This window comes from Callospermophilus lateralis, chromosome 19 (assembly GCF_048772815.1).
Source record: "Callospermophilus lateralis isolate mCalLat2 chromosome 19, mCalLat2.hap1, whole genome shotgun sequence".
Lineage (NCBI taxonomy): Eukaryota > Metazoa > Chordata > Mammalia > Rodentia > Sciuridae > Callospermophilus > Callospermophilus lateralis.
Genome location: NC_135323.1, coordinates 8,110,262 through 8,125,588, shown reverse-complemented (window position 1 = coordinate 8,125,588; position 15,327 = coordinate 8,110,262). Strand labels below are relative to the sequence as shown.

At 60.4% G+C, this 15,327-nt stretch overlaps 1 protein-coding gene across 4 annotated transcripts in view; it reads left to right on the top strand.

The window, feature by feature from the left end:
- Cacna1h (calcium voltage-gated channel subunit alpha1 H) overlaps positions 1-15,327 on the top strand; it is a 53,436-nt gene that overhangs the window by 18,939 nt on the left and 19,170 nt on the right. For all 4 annotated transcript variants that reach the window (XM_076840675.2, XM_076840674.2, XM_076840677.2 and 1 more), the window contains exons 3-6: positions 12,332-12,443; positions 12,513-12,646; positions 12,807-12,904; positions 14,593-14,752. In XM_076840675.2, the coding sequence (XP_076696790.2) occupies positions 12,332-12,443; positions 12,513-12,646; positions 12,807-12,904; positions 14,593-14,752 (504 nt within the window). The remainder of the gene's footprint in view (positions 1-12,331; positions 12,444-12,512; positions 12,647-12,806; positions 12,905-14,592; positions 14,753-15,327) is intronic.

Below are 15,327 nucleotides of genomic sequence, written 5' to 3'. Positions count from 1 at the left end.
AGTCAGAAGGAGGCACCCACCCCACCCCTCAGACCCAACCTGGTCACTGCTCCCCGGTCACTGCAGGGGACCTTGAGGCTGGCCTCTGGGCCCTGCTGTGCACCACCCATGGTGTGTGCACAGTGCCTCTTGCGGGCACACTGAGGCCTACTGCATGGTGTTCATGTGCGGCCCCACTGAGTGCACACTCTGTTGGGATTGAAGCCTGCAGCGCGCAGGGCCCCTTGCCCTAGTGGGTCCCTTCAAAGAGTTTGCACCCGGAAGCCAGGCTGTGGGGTGTGTGGTCTCCTCAACCTGGGACGAGACTTCCTTGCTGCCCATTTCTGGTGCCCCGCCATGCCTGCCACATCCTGTGGGCCTTACATGCACTTGTCCTTCCCCAGCCCTGTGCCACCCGTCTCAGAGACACCAGTGCCTGATGTGAAGCGGGAGCTCAGTGAGAAAGGGCTCCTGGGAGAAGAGCCTCGATGTGGGTTTTGAGAGCTGAGTAGGAGTTTCTGAAATCAGGAGAGAGCTAGGTGTGGGAGGCAGGTGCAGGGGCCAGAGGCCAGCACCCATGTCTGGCAGACCCTGGTCCCCATTTCCCCCTCAGGTCCTGGCCAGCAGCATAGGTTATGTTCCTGGCTGTCTGTCTACTGGGTTGCCATATGTCCAGGATGAGGGGTCAGCCTCAGGCCTATGGGCTGGGGGAGCTGCAGACCTCCTCCCACCTGGTCCCGTGGATGGGCTGTACAGGGCTCTGTGTGACCCCTTCCACTGCTCTGCAGGTTGGCTGGCACAACAGCTCAGCCGGGGTCTGGGCTTAATGACTCCTAGTGCATTAAAGGCAGACACTGTGGTTTAAATGTTTGTGCCAGAGTCTCCCCGACAGCTTGAGCCAAGCAAAGCTAATTGGTGCCTGGCAGGGGCCTCCCTGGTCTGGAGCATGGGACGGCTCCTGCGCCCTCTACAGCAAGTGGCTCTCTCTCTGCATGTGTGACTCCCCTCTCTGGGCAGTGGGGGGAGATAGCCAGTGGAGCTCCTGGTAGCAGCCAGACCTGGATTCTCCAAGCTGGCAAGAGAGGTGTATGGAGCCCCAGTTAGCCATCTGCAGAGGGGCAGTGCTGGGAGGGGAATGGGGGCCACCCTAGGTGGTGGTGAGTGGCTGCTGTCTGATCACCCCTGTCTTAGCAACCATGTCCTATCCTACTCTTGCTCTGTCCTAGGGGCTCCCAGCTTGGGGGTGAGCCAGAACCAGCCAGGGTGGGGAGGGGCCCCAAGAGAGGGTACTATGGGCAGGGCCATGTTTGTCTACTAGGGTACCAAATAATGGCCCTGGCAGTGGCCACACACATGGGTGTGTTAACCTGGTGATCCTGGGAGCTGATGTTCAGGAGCCCAGTGTGGCTAGGGCCAGTCAGTCCTGGCCTTCTCCCTGCATCCTCACGCGGTCATCCCTCTGCACTCTGTGCAAGGACACCAGTCAACCTGGACTAGGGTCCTGTCCTTGTGGCCTTGATTTAACCTTTGTCACCTGTGCAAAGGTCCTCTATCGTGGTGCAGTCATGTGCTGAGAATTGGGGTTCTACTTAGGAATCCAGGGGATACAAATGAGCCCGTAACAGAAGGCCACTGAGCCTGAGGGGAGGAAGCCATTGCCATGGTCTGAAATTTTATCCCTAATGTGGTGATTTCAGGAGGCTGGCCCTTGGGAGAGGTCTGGATTCGTAAGGCCATGAGGCACCTGAGGATGGGATCAGCGCCCTGAGACAAGGCCTCCAAAGAGACCTCTGGGCTTGTCTGCCCCCAGTGGACACAGGGGAAGTTGTTCCCCTGTAGCTGCTGTGGCCCTCTGGAACCCATCCCAGCCAGCACTCAATCCCAGACTTCTGACCTCAAGATTAAGGCATAACATTGAGGTTTGCAGCCTATGGCCCCTGTTGCAGCGGCCGTCCCTGTCCTGCCCTGCATGAGGGGCCGGCACCTAGCACACTTTCATGTTGTTCTCATATCAATGGGCAGAAAATGACCTTGCTCCTGAGACAGGTGTGTAGGACTAGGAGCCACGTGTGGTCAGCCTGGTCCCTGCACACTGACCAGAGCATGGCTTGAGCAGGACCCATAGTCCTGAGCTTTGAGCAGGCTCCTGGGACAGGGATGAGGACATGGCGGTAGCCATGTGTAAATGTCAGGCCCAGGTTGAGGCTGGGCAGCAAGGCACCTGGCTTTATAGGGATAGTGGCCCCCAGGAACCAAAGTTCATCTAGATTTACTTTGAAATTGGACTTTCCAAGGGTCTGGACTATTCTTTTAAAATGTCACAGCTATTAATAATGCAGCTGGTGGAAAGAGGGCAGGGCCAAGGCCAGATGCCACTTCAGCCTTCGTAGTGAATGGCCTTTGGGCTCCAGAGGCAGGCATGAGGAGGGCAGCGGGGCAGCCACTGTCAGAGTGCAGGGCCACCCAGGTGCTGGGGTGGACAGCTTGGGTGCAGGGCCTCCCAATGGCTTTGGAAGAGGCACATAGGGGTGATGGGCGGCCCCACCAGCTTTGTACTTGTGTGACCCTGGGCCTCTCTTCACCTGTGAATTGGGAATGTCCAGCAGTCCTTTGAGCAGGCAGATGAGGCTTAATAGTGGCCAGATCTGAGCCCAGGGTGGTGGATGGAGAGAGTGAGGGGCTCCCAGGGACCACTGTGCTGGGCAGGGAAGCCAGAGAGGGTGAGTCATGGCCAGTGTCCTGTTGTCTTGTAGTGTCTGTGTCCTAGCAGCCACTTAGGAGGGGGAGCATCAGCCTCACTCCCAGTGCCTGGGACTTTTCTAGAAAGTCCCAGACACTGCTCTCTGTGGTTAGACCCTTCACGGGGCTTGGGTTCTAAAGCCCTTGGTCCACCACACGCTGGGCTGGCCTGGGCCTCAGTGAACAGCCCTCAGGACAGCAGGCCAGGAAAACCAGTCCCACCTAGTGGGGTTGCCACTGTGTCCTGGGGCCTCCCATGAGGTGCTGGCTGTGATGACAAGTGAGTGATCAGTGGGGCTCAGCCATCCCCGTGCACTGCTCGCCAGCCTGGGGATGCCTGCCCTGTCCCCAGCACCTGGGGTCACAGGGAGGGTTCTTGGGGCTCTGTGTGGAGCGCTCGGCTGGGGCCCCTGGACAGGGTAGTCTGCATTTGTCTGAGGGTGGGGTCAGAAGGCCTGGAGGGCGTTCCTTCTAAGCTGTGGGAGAGTGGGGTCTGTGCCACCAGCCGCTGTCTTTTTCAGACAGCCTGGTTGCCTGGCAGCGCCTGCTGTAGGGTTCCTGGCTTCCTCTGGATGCTGGACACCAGCAGACAGGCACCTTCTTGTGACTTTCTGTGTGCCCATGTGGCAGGGTGAGCAGCTCCCTAGGTGCACATGCATGCGTCACATGAACTGGGTTTTCACACCAGTGAGACTTTGGTCTCACCAGCAATGTGCAGAGACAAGAGGCACATGGTCACGGGAGTTGAGGAGGGATTTGGTGGGCCAGGCCTGGCAGGGGCCCAGCCACCCGCTGCTGCCCAGCCTGAGGCACAGACCAGATCTCTGGACCCTCAGCGTGGATACAGGGCAGTGGCCATTGAGGACATGAGAGGGGCTTGCTCTTAGGAGCAGGGCCAACAGCAGCCCCTCACTGGCCTTGTCTTTTTGGGTGTGGAGTTCTCTCTGCTACTGGGTGCAGTGGAGTTGGGGAGAGGGGCCTGGACCAGTCTGGTCAGGCAGGGCTGGCAGGGCTGGCAAAGCTGCATATCGGAGAGATGGGAGTGTAGTGATGGGCAGATGGGCCCTGCACAACCCCCCGGATGGACCTTGTGAGATGGGGACCCCCCTCAGCCTCCAGACTCCTCTGGCTCTGATGTGTTGGACAGCCTACAACCCCCCAAAGGGCCCAAACAGGTCGGCTCTGAGTCCTGTGGGCCAGCCCTGCCCTGGGTGCCCTGGGCCAGCACCCCTGCATCCCTGGCTGCCAGCCTGCTGGGGACGGATGTGGCTTGGTGCTGCATGCAGACAGGTCCACCTGGTTCTCCTGCAGCAAGGAGCCTCAGCGTGAGCCCTGCTGGCTGCCTGGCTGACCTGAGGTGCAGCAGGCTCTGGTGCTCAGGCCACGTTCCCATGGAAGGAGCATCCAGTCCCCTGGGGTCGCTAATTTGGGCCGCAGGCAGCTGTGCAGTGGTGCTTGGGCAGTTATTTCTGGCCCAGAGAATTCCAGCAAAGCAGGCCCTGAGCAAGCCTTCCTTGCAGGCAGACGGTCATCTTCCCCAGGGCCCCCCAGCTCTATTCCCACTGCCCCCCCTTTCCTTCCACAGCCTGGAGTATGTGCAGAGCCCCCCTACAGGGGACCTAGATGGGCAGGGCCTGACTAGGAAGTTGTCCCCTGATGACGCTGGCCTCTCCTGCCTTCTGCTCCCAGGGCATAGCCAGCCTAGGGGAGGGGGTCTCTAACTAGGGGCAGTTCCCAAGCCTGGTGTACCTAGTGGGCTGAACCAGAGTCATATTAGTGGGGTCAACCTGGAGGGTCTGGAAATGAGGGAGAGAAACAGGCTGGGGCTGGCTCCACTTCCAGGAATGCCCTGGGCCTGTAGGTCTGTTCTTTGGTGTTGCCACATGCATGCTGCCACCAAGTGGCTGGCAGGGCCTGGATGTGGCGCCTCTGCCAGTACAGTCTGCCTTCCTGTGCAGCATGACCTGGTCCTCTGCCAGTCCTCTGACCTGAGGGGTGGGCTTGGGTGTGTCCACAGGGGGTGTGCCTTGAACCATCCTGAGTCAAGCTCTGTTAGGAGCTGAGGAGAGACTGGCACTTGTCCTAATCAGCACACTTTGAGAAGCGTGCTGTTAGAGGAGCCACAGGCCCCGTAGTGTCCCAGCAGGTCTTCCCGTTGGTCCCCAATGATGGGGACGGGGCCAGAGGTGCTGCTACCTGGACGTTCTGAGGCCCGGAGGGTGTGTGTGCACATGGGTAGGGCTGTACAGCACTGCTCCGCTGGTGCTGGGCCCTTGGCTAGAATGGGGGCATCCAGTCCCCTGCTCCCAAGGCATATGGGCATGTGCTCCAGCCTGGGTGAGAACAGTGTGGCCTGGTTAGCTTGGCAGTTCTGCCAGTGGGGACCAGGGCATCTGCCATGCTGTTTAGGCCACAGCAGTATCGAGGCCTTGGCCTCCTGGGTGCCACCTCAGGCGAAGGCTGCCGCAGAGGCTCCAGAGGGCCCCAAGGCTTGAGGCTGCTGGCACAGGGAGAAGCTGAGGAAGAGAGCGTCCTGGCAGCTGGAGCCCACCACTCAGAGTGGTCTCCTGGCCCCCTGGGCCCAGGGCCACAGAGGGGAGTGGCTCCTGCACCCTGGCCTCAGTGGGAGGCGTGCTGCCCTATGGACTGCCCAGTCGTGTGTCCCCCCCCCCCCCCGCCCCCGCCGTTTCCCCTGTGTGACCCTGAGCGGCTGGAGAGCAAACAGCTCCATGTTTGGCCGGTTTTGGCTGCTCCCTGGCTCCCAGCCCCAGCCGGATGGAGCTGAGCGTCACGCAGCCCAGCTCTCAGGCCACAGGGGAAGAGGGCCTAGGGTCTCCCAGAATGGACAGGCCAAGGGCCAGGATGGGGACAGAGGCTGGGAGAGCTCAGTGTCCTGGGGACCCCCAGTCCCTAGACAGAGATGGTGAATTGGCAGGGACACCCCACCCTGGCTCACTCCAGCATTGCCCCGTGGGCAAGTCCGGAACCTATATCATACCCTTCTTGTGACGGGTATGCCCACCACCTCTGTGATGAGGGGCAGGCTGAGCCCCAAGCCCAGGGCCCACCCTCAGTGCCCTTGGAAGCTGAGCGGCCCCAGACAGCTGGGCCTTCCTGTCACAGCCTCTAGACACCTTGACCTCCTGGCTGATGGAGTGGGCATGAGGGAGGCCTGGGCCCTGCCCCAGCCAGCCCTGCTATACCATCTCGAGGCTGCTAGCCCTGGAGAAGGAAGGGGTTGGGTGGGGGTGGTCAGCATGAATCTGCAGAGGTGAGTCTGCTTCCAGGAAGCTGGGAACCAGGTCAGACAAGGACACTCTGTCCCCCAGGTTGGGGACAGTGGGAACCTGGGGCTGCCAGCTGACCCCATGCTCCCTGTGCAGAATCAGTGTGGGGGTGTATCTGCCTCCTGACCCCATGGTGCCATGTCATTTCCAACTGCCTGTCCCAGTCCCCTCCCAGCAGCCCACCCCTTCACCAAACAGATGGAGCCTTCTTACGTACCCTGCAATGTCCAGATCCCAGCTGTGGGCCCCAGCACTGGGCAGGGGGGCTGGGCCGCACCTGGTCACAACTGTCACCATGGCAACAGCCTCTGTAGGGAAGACTTCTTTTCATCAGTGAGTCCTAGGAGTGGCTCTGCCCTGTCCAAGAGGCCCTGGAGGCCGAGGACAGGTGCCCACGGGGCTGCCAGGGTCACAGAGCCAGCTCTGAGAGCTCCCAGGGTGCCATCCTGTCCCATAGGTTTAGGGTTTCCACCACTCCCCCTTGAGGCTGGGTATGTAGCAGGGCAGGAGGTCTCATGGGTCAGGCATGGGATTTGTCTAGGGCTGGGGGGTACTTTGTGCAGGTCTTGAGGTAGGATGACCATCATGGCCTGGCAAGTTCACTGCAAGGTCCCTGCCTATAGCGGCTCAAGCACCCCGTCAGCTGTCGCCCTGGGTGGTACCCACAGGGATGTGTGGCCAGTCTGCCAGCCTGGGGCTCTTTCCAGGGGTCTCAGGCATCCCACAGGTGGAGATTCTGCTCCATCCTGCACATTTCCAGATGTGCCAGCCCCTTCCAGGAGGATGTCCACCTTTACAGGCCAGTCCCTGACCAGTGTTCCCTCCTGCTCTGACCCACTTTTTCCCAAAGCCTCCTGATCAGGGTGGCCACTGGAGACCCCAGCATTGGCTCTACCAAGTGCCAGCACTGATGGAGGCCTCCCTGGTCATTTGCTCAGACCCTCCATGATGACCTCAGGCTTGCTGGGGAGGGCCATCCTGTGGGCTGAGAGATCACTAAAGGAAGAGTAAAAGGTCAGTCCCTGCAACAGGCAGGGCTAGGTGGGAGCAGATATGGCTTCACTGGGGCTAGGCCACAGAGGGCTGTGGTTTGGACTTTGTGCCCAGGGCACTAGGGAGTCTCAGCAGAGTTTTGAGCAGGGGAGTGCCTTGGTCCGCTTTTTGAGAGGCAGATGCCTGGAGGCAGCAAGTATAGGGCAGGAAGGGGCATGTGGTAGGAGCCAGGGCAGAGCTGGGCCTTCTGGAGGGCTATCTCTGGGACACAGTGGTCAGTGGGCATGCAGTGTAGTGTGGTCTCTCTGCCCCAAGTAGATGGAGCTGGGGACAGGACCCTGGGTCTTAAGGAGTGAAGCTGAGGTCTGGGGGACTGATGAGCTGCTGGCATGGATGGGTGGGAATCAGTTCTCAGGCTGGAATGGGTATGAGGGGACAATGGAGGTCAGGGCATCTGTCCCTGACACTGTCCAGACAGCCCACAAGTGGGCAGAGTGCTGTACATGTCCTGGTACATCCCCAAGGGGCTGCCTCCATTTCATTCCTGGGGACCCCCACATTGGCAAGCTTCCTGACCTTGCAGAGTGTGCCTTAACTACTAATCCAGTCAGCCAACAAGGGTATCTGGGGATGGTCACACTCAGATGCCTGGGCAGGTGTGTTGGACCGAGGCTATACTGCTGCTTCATACGGGTGGCCACCCGGCTGGGGCAGGAGAATTGGCCTGGCCTCCATGCAGGGAATGCTGTGGAGAGATGAACACTGGCCTCACAGGATGCAGAGAGGCTCACACAGAACTCTTTAGCCAACTTCTGCCCAGAGGGACCTTTAGTCCTCCAGGTCAGGGTTAGTTCCAACTCCTGGAGGCTTCCAGCTTGCTCCTTAGGTGGGGCCCTGCCCCAGGCAGGGGGACCCTGGGGCCCTGGGACCCTGACCCACCAGGGAATAGGCCTGGCTCCTGAGTCAGGGTTATCAGGCTGGAAGCCCAGCCTGGTGCACCTCTGCACAGGGCCCAGCTTCCCCTGCTGAGGCTTAGCGCCCAGCCCAGGCTCATTTGCTGGCCCCTGTGCTGGCTCTCCTGGTGGGTGCCTGGGGGAGCTTGCGGGGGTGTGGTGGGGCAAGTTGGCCCCTCTGCGTGGCTGTGCCTGCCAGAGCTGTCCTTCAAGGGAAGCGGCCAACCCCGTGTGTGATGGTGGTAGGCGTGGTGCATACTACAGGACAAGTTAAAGTGTGTTCTACATGACATTGGTGTACTTCCCGTGCTGGGCTTGCGCTCTCCCTCTGCCTTGGCTGCACGTCGCAGGGGTGGGTCCCAGGTGGTCTGTGACAGAGCAGGCGTGGGCTTGGCCCTTGGCCCCTCACGTGGACGGCCTATGTGGTCCCTCTACTCATCTGTTGATGGGCATTCAAGCTGTTTCCGCCTATGGCTGTTGCAGTGGGTGCTGTGGATATGCGTCCGTGGAGGATGCCAAGTTTTGACCTGGCCTCAGGGTGCACCCGGGAATGGCCTGCTGGTCCTGTGGAGCCGGGCCTTAGCCAATTTGAGGAAATGCCAGACTGTGGTCACTCCTCCCAGCTCTGCAGATCAGGTTTGCCATGTCCTGGGTGGTCCTGGGGTCTAGATGGGTGGGGCGGTGGAGCTGCTATGGGCTGGAGCCTTCCTGATGGGTCCTTGCCTCGTCTCTGGTATCCACACACCAGGCCCAGAGAAGAGGCTATTTTGTCTGTTGCCGTGGTGTGTTGTGAAGGACTGAAAATCCGTGGATTCCCTTGGCCTGGTGAGCATGGCCAGGTACTTCCCGTCTAGAGGACAGGGGCCTCTGCTGGACCAGGCCAAGGACTCTGCTGACAATGACATCTACTGACCAGAACCCCTTTGTATCTTGTGGTCACTGAGCCAGGGCAGCCCAGGAGTAGAGAAGAGAATCCGTGTTGGGCTCTGCCCGTGTCCTCTGCCCCGCCTCTTCTCCTCCAGGGAACTACTTGGGTATGCCTGGCTCCCCAGCACCCTGGCTCCTGCTGGGGCCGGGCTGTTTCTTCCGCAGGTCGGGCTTTCTCCATGAATAAACATGCCATTCTTCTTGGCAAATTGGAAAAGTAAGGCTGAGTGCTTCTGAGAACCAGGGCGGGCGGGGCAGCGGCCAGCACAGCATGTGGGCTCCAGAAGCAGCAGGCCCTATCTGCAGAGCAGGCAGGGAGGGCTTCCCCAGCTAAGAATCCACTGGAGAGCAGAAGGCATGCCACGCACGGGAGGGCAGCCTCACCCCGGCTCCCCGCACTCCTGCAGGCCCCGCTTCCTGCCCAGGACAGGACACAGGCCAGGCTGTTGTGGATTTGGCCTAATGGAGCTTAGCTGCCTGAGCAGATTGCTCTGGGGGCTGCGGGTGGGGCTGAGGCTGCTAGATACCTCCTAATCCTTCCAGCAGCAGAGTGTAGCAGTGTCTGTCTGACTTCCATGATACAGCCCGGCAGGGTCCCTGCCTGGGATTCCCAGGGGTGCTTGTCCTGCTTGGGGGTCACTCTGACCATGGGGCAGGACAGCAGCCATGCTTGGAGCCCCATATCACTGGCCCAGTTAGTGTGGGTGCATTTCCTGTTGTTCCAAGGACAAGCTGCAACCAGCTTAGGGCTCTAGGGCCTTGCTGGTCCCTCCCAGTGAGGGACAACAGCACCCTTGTCTCTGCCCTTCTACGACAGGAAAGTGCCCAGTGGAGGGTCCAAGCCTACAATAGGGTTTGAGGCTCTGCATCAATATGGAATATGGTGTTGATATTGCTCAGAGAGTGCTTGTCATCAATATGACAAGCCCAGATGTGTCACATAGATAGGGTGGGGGCAGGTGGGGACCGTAAGCAGCAGGTCTAGGACTGTGCTGAGCCATATATCAACAGGGAAGGTGGTTTCTGCTCAGCAGAGGGGTGTGGAATCTGGCCTCTCCATCCCTAGGCAATGCCCTGGGGCTCCTGGGCTGGATCCAGGGTGGCAAACAGCCATGACCACACTTCTCAAGTCCCCCAAGGGAGGGGCTGATTGAAGTGTGGTTTCAGGAAGAGCTGCATGGCTCCGGCTGACTGGGTAGCCCCCTGTGCCTTGCCTTCCCCAGCCCAGCACTCCTGGGCTGGCCCCAGGTGGAGTGACCGCTTCAGCACCATGGACAGCGTCTGCCACCGCCTCATATCACTGCTCTCCTCCCTGCTGGTGAGGCCACATCTGGGGAGTCTGTCTGGGGTGCTTTGGAGTCCAGCTCCTTGGAAAGTGCCCAGCTGTGGCCTGAGAGGCGAGAGAGTGCTGGCGTTGTGGGCTGGCAGCCCTAGTGGAAAGAGGGATGGCCTTTCCTGTCCCAGAAAGGAGGCTTGGGGAGTGCCTTTGTTCCAGGACCCTCTGCAGCAGGAGGCCTGAGGGTCTGAGGACAGGAGCCGTGTCCTGAAGCCCCAGGCAGGACTTTTTCCCAGCTGAGTACTGGTTCTGAGCCCCTGAGAGAGGAGAGGGAGCAGGGGGTCTGGAGGTGCACATTTGGAGCATGCGGCCCACAGAGTGGGCACTTCCCAGGAGTCCCCATGCACAGGACCTGCTGCTCAAGGGGCCTGCAGGGATGGGACCTAGGACCCCTTTCCAAGCCCCTCTCTGGGCTTCTCAGTTCCTTACTTCTTGTGGCCCAGGGCCTAGGACAGACCGCCTTATTCTGCCAGTCTGAATAAGTCCCACATCCCCACCGTGCTGAGTCCCTGGTTGCTCCTCCAGCAACAGGCCCTGGGCAGCACAGACGCCTATCCACACATTGGCCTGGCTTTCTCTGGCCTGCAGTGGAAATTGGTTCTGATTTGTAGAAATTGGTTCAAAACCTACAGAATTTTAATTAAGACCCAGAAAATTCATCTGTGTAATTAAGCCACTGGAAGTCACTGGGCTCTGTGTGACGTGGCTGGTTGATGCCGCCTGTCCTCAGTGTGATCAAGGGTGGTTTGACACACAAGGACTGACCTCACAGGACAGGAAGTGGACCATGTGCACCTGGCTGCCCTGCCCAGGGGAGGTCCTGACACCCCTGTGCACAGTCCTAGGAGCTTCTTAGACCCTCTGGTCACTCCCAGTGGCCCTTGCTCACACACAGGTAGGCACAGGGAGGGTGGCCTATGAGCCTGGGGTGCCCTCTGCAGCAGCTCCTGATGGTGCTGGGTCTAAATGTGGGTGTAAGGGGATGGGGAGGACCTGCCTCTGGAGCCAGGACTTAGCTGGGTGGCCTGACATGTGGCTTCAGCCGCCTGCCCCCTGCCTGAGGCTTGGCCATCTGTGCGACAGCAAGGGCACTCCTGCCAGTACTGCAGTCCTGCCCGCGGGTGCACCATTCCTGGTGCAATTTCACCTACTACTTCAGGAAGCCACTGTCCCCACCCCACCAAGCCACACACCTGGGCCCCGTGCAGCTGGGGCAGAGTACCCAGGGAGGAGGGCAGGGCTGCCCTGGACTTTGAGGAAGTTCCCTGGAGCCAGCATAGGGTCCAGTGGCCAGGGGGCAGCAGCTGATGAGGGCTAAGTTGCGGGGGGGGGTGGCTGGCCAGGGGGCCATGGGACAATGACCTGTGAGGGGGCAGTGGGGTGAGGCCAGGGGGCAGTGACCCACAAGGGAAGCCCAGGGATGCTGAGGCTCAGAGGCTAGTGGCTACCTGCCAGGAGATATGAAGCCAGGCTGAATCTGGAGCCTGGCCTGGCTATGAGGGTGGATGCCCAGCCCCTGTGGCTGGGGTCGGTATTGGGGAGGTGGGGCTGCAGGCGAGTCCTGGTTTCCCCACTGTGTCCTGAAGGTGGCCTTTTAGAAAGCTACTCTAGGTCCCGGTCTCCCATGGGAACTCCCTGCTAGCTGGCTCTCTAGTGGTCACGGCCCTAGGTAGGGGGCACAGGGAAAGCCACCAAAGTTGAATGGGCCAGGCCTGGGGTGGGGGTTCCCCTACCCTGGGTCCTTCTGGCTGTGGGCCACCCTGCCTGCGGCCCCCCACAGCCCGGCCACTCTGGAGGTTGGCCAGGCTCTGGAAACCCTGGGAGCCTCCCCAACAGAGGCCTCAGGTAGCATAGCTGGCTGGCCACAGGGCCCCTGTCCAAGGAGTTCCTGAGGAGTCAACCGGGGGACAAGGCAGCAGCAGCAGATTCTCCCCAGAACTATGGACTCCAGAGCCAGGGCGCCACCTGGTGGCCCCTTCTGGAATGGACAAGCATTCTGGTGCCAAGTGGCCAGGGTGGCCCTCCCATGCTGGGGACATGGGGGTCCAGGGTATGCCAGGCTGGCCTGCGGGTGGGCAGGGAGGCTATTCATTGCACGTGGTCCTTAACGCCAGCACGTGGTTCGAGCACGTCAGCATGCTGGTCATCATGCTCAACTGTGTGACCCTGGGCATGTTCCGGCCCTGCGAGGACCTGGAGTGCCGCTCGGAGCGCTGCAACATCCTGGAGGTGGGCAGGCAGCCGGTGGGGGGGGCGGGCCCTTGGGGGCCAGCCCAGCCTGACCTCTGCTCCCACCAGGCCTTCGATGACTTCATCTTCGCCTTCTTCGCTGTGGAGATGGTGATCAAGATGGTGGCCCTGGGGCTGTTTGGGCAGAAGTGCTACCTGGGCGACACGTGGAACAGGCTGGACTTCTTCATCGTCATGGCAGGGTAGGTGGCCACAGCCACGGGGCTAGCTGGTACCGGGTTCCCTGGGTGGCAGCCAGGGACAGGAGAGGTGGGTGGCCCGGGTCATGGGCCTCAGGGCCCAGCCTGGCTGGATGCAGGACCAGTGGCCTGCCTGCCAACCTCGGGCCTCCTGCTTCCCCAGTATGATGGAGTACTCCCTGGACGGACACAACGTGAGCCTCTCTGCCATCCGCACGGTGCGCGTGCTGCGGCCCCTCCGCGCCATCAACCGCGTGCCCAGTAAGTGACAGGCCCCACCCAGGGCAGGAGGCAGCCCTGCCTGTCCTGCTGCCAGCCCTGTGGAGTCCTCTTGGGGTTCCCTGGGACACAGCCTGGGGGGTGAAGCTCCAGGGCTCTCTAATCCCACTTAGGCCCTGGCACTGGGAGATGAAGGGCCACCCTGATTCTTGTCTGGGCCCCGAGGACTTGCCTCCTTTTTGGGGAGATCCAGGCTAGGACGTGATGGGCAGGCAGGTTCACATGGTCCTGGTCCCAGCACTGAATGGCAGGGGCTACTGTACTCTCTAGGGCATGACTGGAGTTGGTGGCCCCAGCGAGGGTATGCCTGCCCTAGGAGGGTGTGACAGTGGTGGTAGGGGACAACACCTCTAGATAACCAAGGTCACCAGGACCCACCAAAGGGCACGTGGCTTAGGGTTATACCTTAATTCCCATGGGTCAGGCTTCTACCGACTTGCCTGCTCTAACCTCCAGGGTCAGTTAGGACTCCAGTGCTGTGTGGTATTGGACAAGTTACTGAACCTCTCAGAGCCCCTCTTTCTCACTGTAATAGTGGAGAGAGTGAACCTCTCCAGGTGGCAAGGTGAGGGATGCAGGTGTGACTCCTCGAATGCTGCACAGCATCCTCTACATGCTCAGTCCACTCAACAGGGCCAGCAGCTCCTCCCCAGGCCACCCTTTGGGAGCAGTTGAATGACCCAGCTCAGAAGTCCACAGATGGCTTCTGCTGCTCAAGTGCCTTTGCTCCTGTCCCACGGGGTGACTGCACACAGGACCGTGTGCTCCTCATAACAATTCCCAGGACATGTTAAAGACTGTATTCCACTATCTGCCCTAAATCCACTCTGATCCCTGGGTAATGTGTGAACTTTGAGCCAGTTGCTGGCCAGAGTACAGCCCACTGACTGTGTCTGTCTGTCCGCTGTGACTCTGTTCCTTTCCCTGTTTTTGAGACTTTAGTATCCCTCCTGGCTTGGACTCCCCCAAGACCCAGGGCCCATTCTGCCATTGCCCCCTGCACCTGGGCCTCCATGACACCTTGACACCTCTCCCCATGCCCAACCATATGGCCCAGGGCTCTACCTGCAGCCTCAGCATGGCCCTGCTTACACCTTGAGGAACAGGGCACTGCCCCTCCTGAGGACCTATCAAGGGACCCTGGGGCCTGGGCTGATCTGCCTCCTGGTGCCCTGGGTTCATGTGGCCTAGGGCTTTGGCCTGCCTCCAGAAGCTGTGCCTGTCCCCCATGCCTCTCGATGAGGGGCTCTGAGGCTCTGCTGTAGCACAATTCCCACTGGGAATAGCCAGAGCTCCGCCTGCTTGGAGCGCAAGAGGCACCCCTGAGCCTGAGGTGCCATGCTCACACAGACCCAGAGGTATGCGGTCAGCCCATGTGGCCAGGACCCTGACATCCGAAGGGAGCAGGAACTGGCCAGCTCTCACCCATAGGGAGCTGCGGCCTGCTCCCCTCTGGTGTGGCTGTGACCCAGGAGTGTCCCTCGGGGCCTGCAGTAGGTCAGGTGAGGAACACCAGTCACCATGGGACTAGCACAGCTACCCAGAGTGCGCACATGAGCACACTTGACACAGTGGGAATTAGGCCATCTGTGAACAGTAGCAAAGCTCAGGCAGGGCCGGGGCCCTCTAGGAGGACTCTGCGAGCTGACCAGCAGCCCTGCCTCCTGCAGGCATGAGGATCCTGGTCACCCTGCTGCTGGACACGCTGCCCATGCTCGGGAATGTCCTCCTGCTCTGCTTCTTCGTCTTCTTCATCTTTGGCATTGTTGGTGTCCAGCTCTGGGCGGGCCTGCTGCGGAACCGCTGCTTTCTGGACAGCACGTTCGTCAGGTGTGCAGGCCCTGCCTCCAGTGTGAGGCCCCGCCCTCCCAGCAGGCCTGCTCACAGTGGCTCCTCCCACCCAGCAGGCCCCGCCTCTGTTGTCTCCTCCTACCCAGCAGGCCAGAGGCTGGGAGTTGCTCCCTACCTGGAGGCCCCCTAGGTTGAACCAAAGTCCTGGCTTTGGGTTTCTCTCTTTGTTTTTCTGCCTGAGTTTGTTTCTTCTCCCTGTTCCTGTGCGTTCCCAACATGACATGGGAGTGCTGGTAGAGAGGCCCTGCAGGGGCTGAGCTTCCACTTACTTGTGGGTCACCCAGCCCTGCTCTCCTGGACCCCTACAACTTCTCTGGTGTTCCCGGGACCAAGGAGCCCAACCTCGAGGGCTTCCCCCAGCTTGTCCTGGAGTGCCCAGCCCTTCTCAGGATGGGCACAGCAGCTTTCCCATGCCCCAGGGAAGCTTGCTGCATCTGGGGTGTGAAGCATTTGTCATTAGAAGTCTGCAGTTCAGGAGGCCTGACTGGAGGAGCAGCCAGGCTCCATCCTGCTTCCTCCTTGTCTCCTCCTGAAGGACAGTCCCCCACAGATGC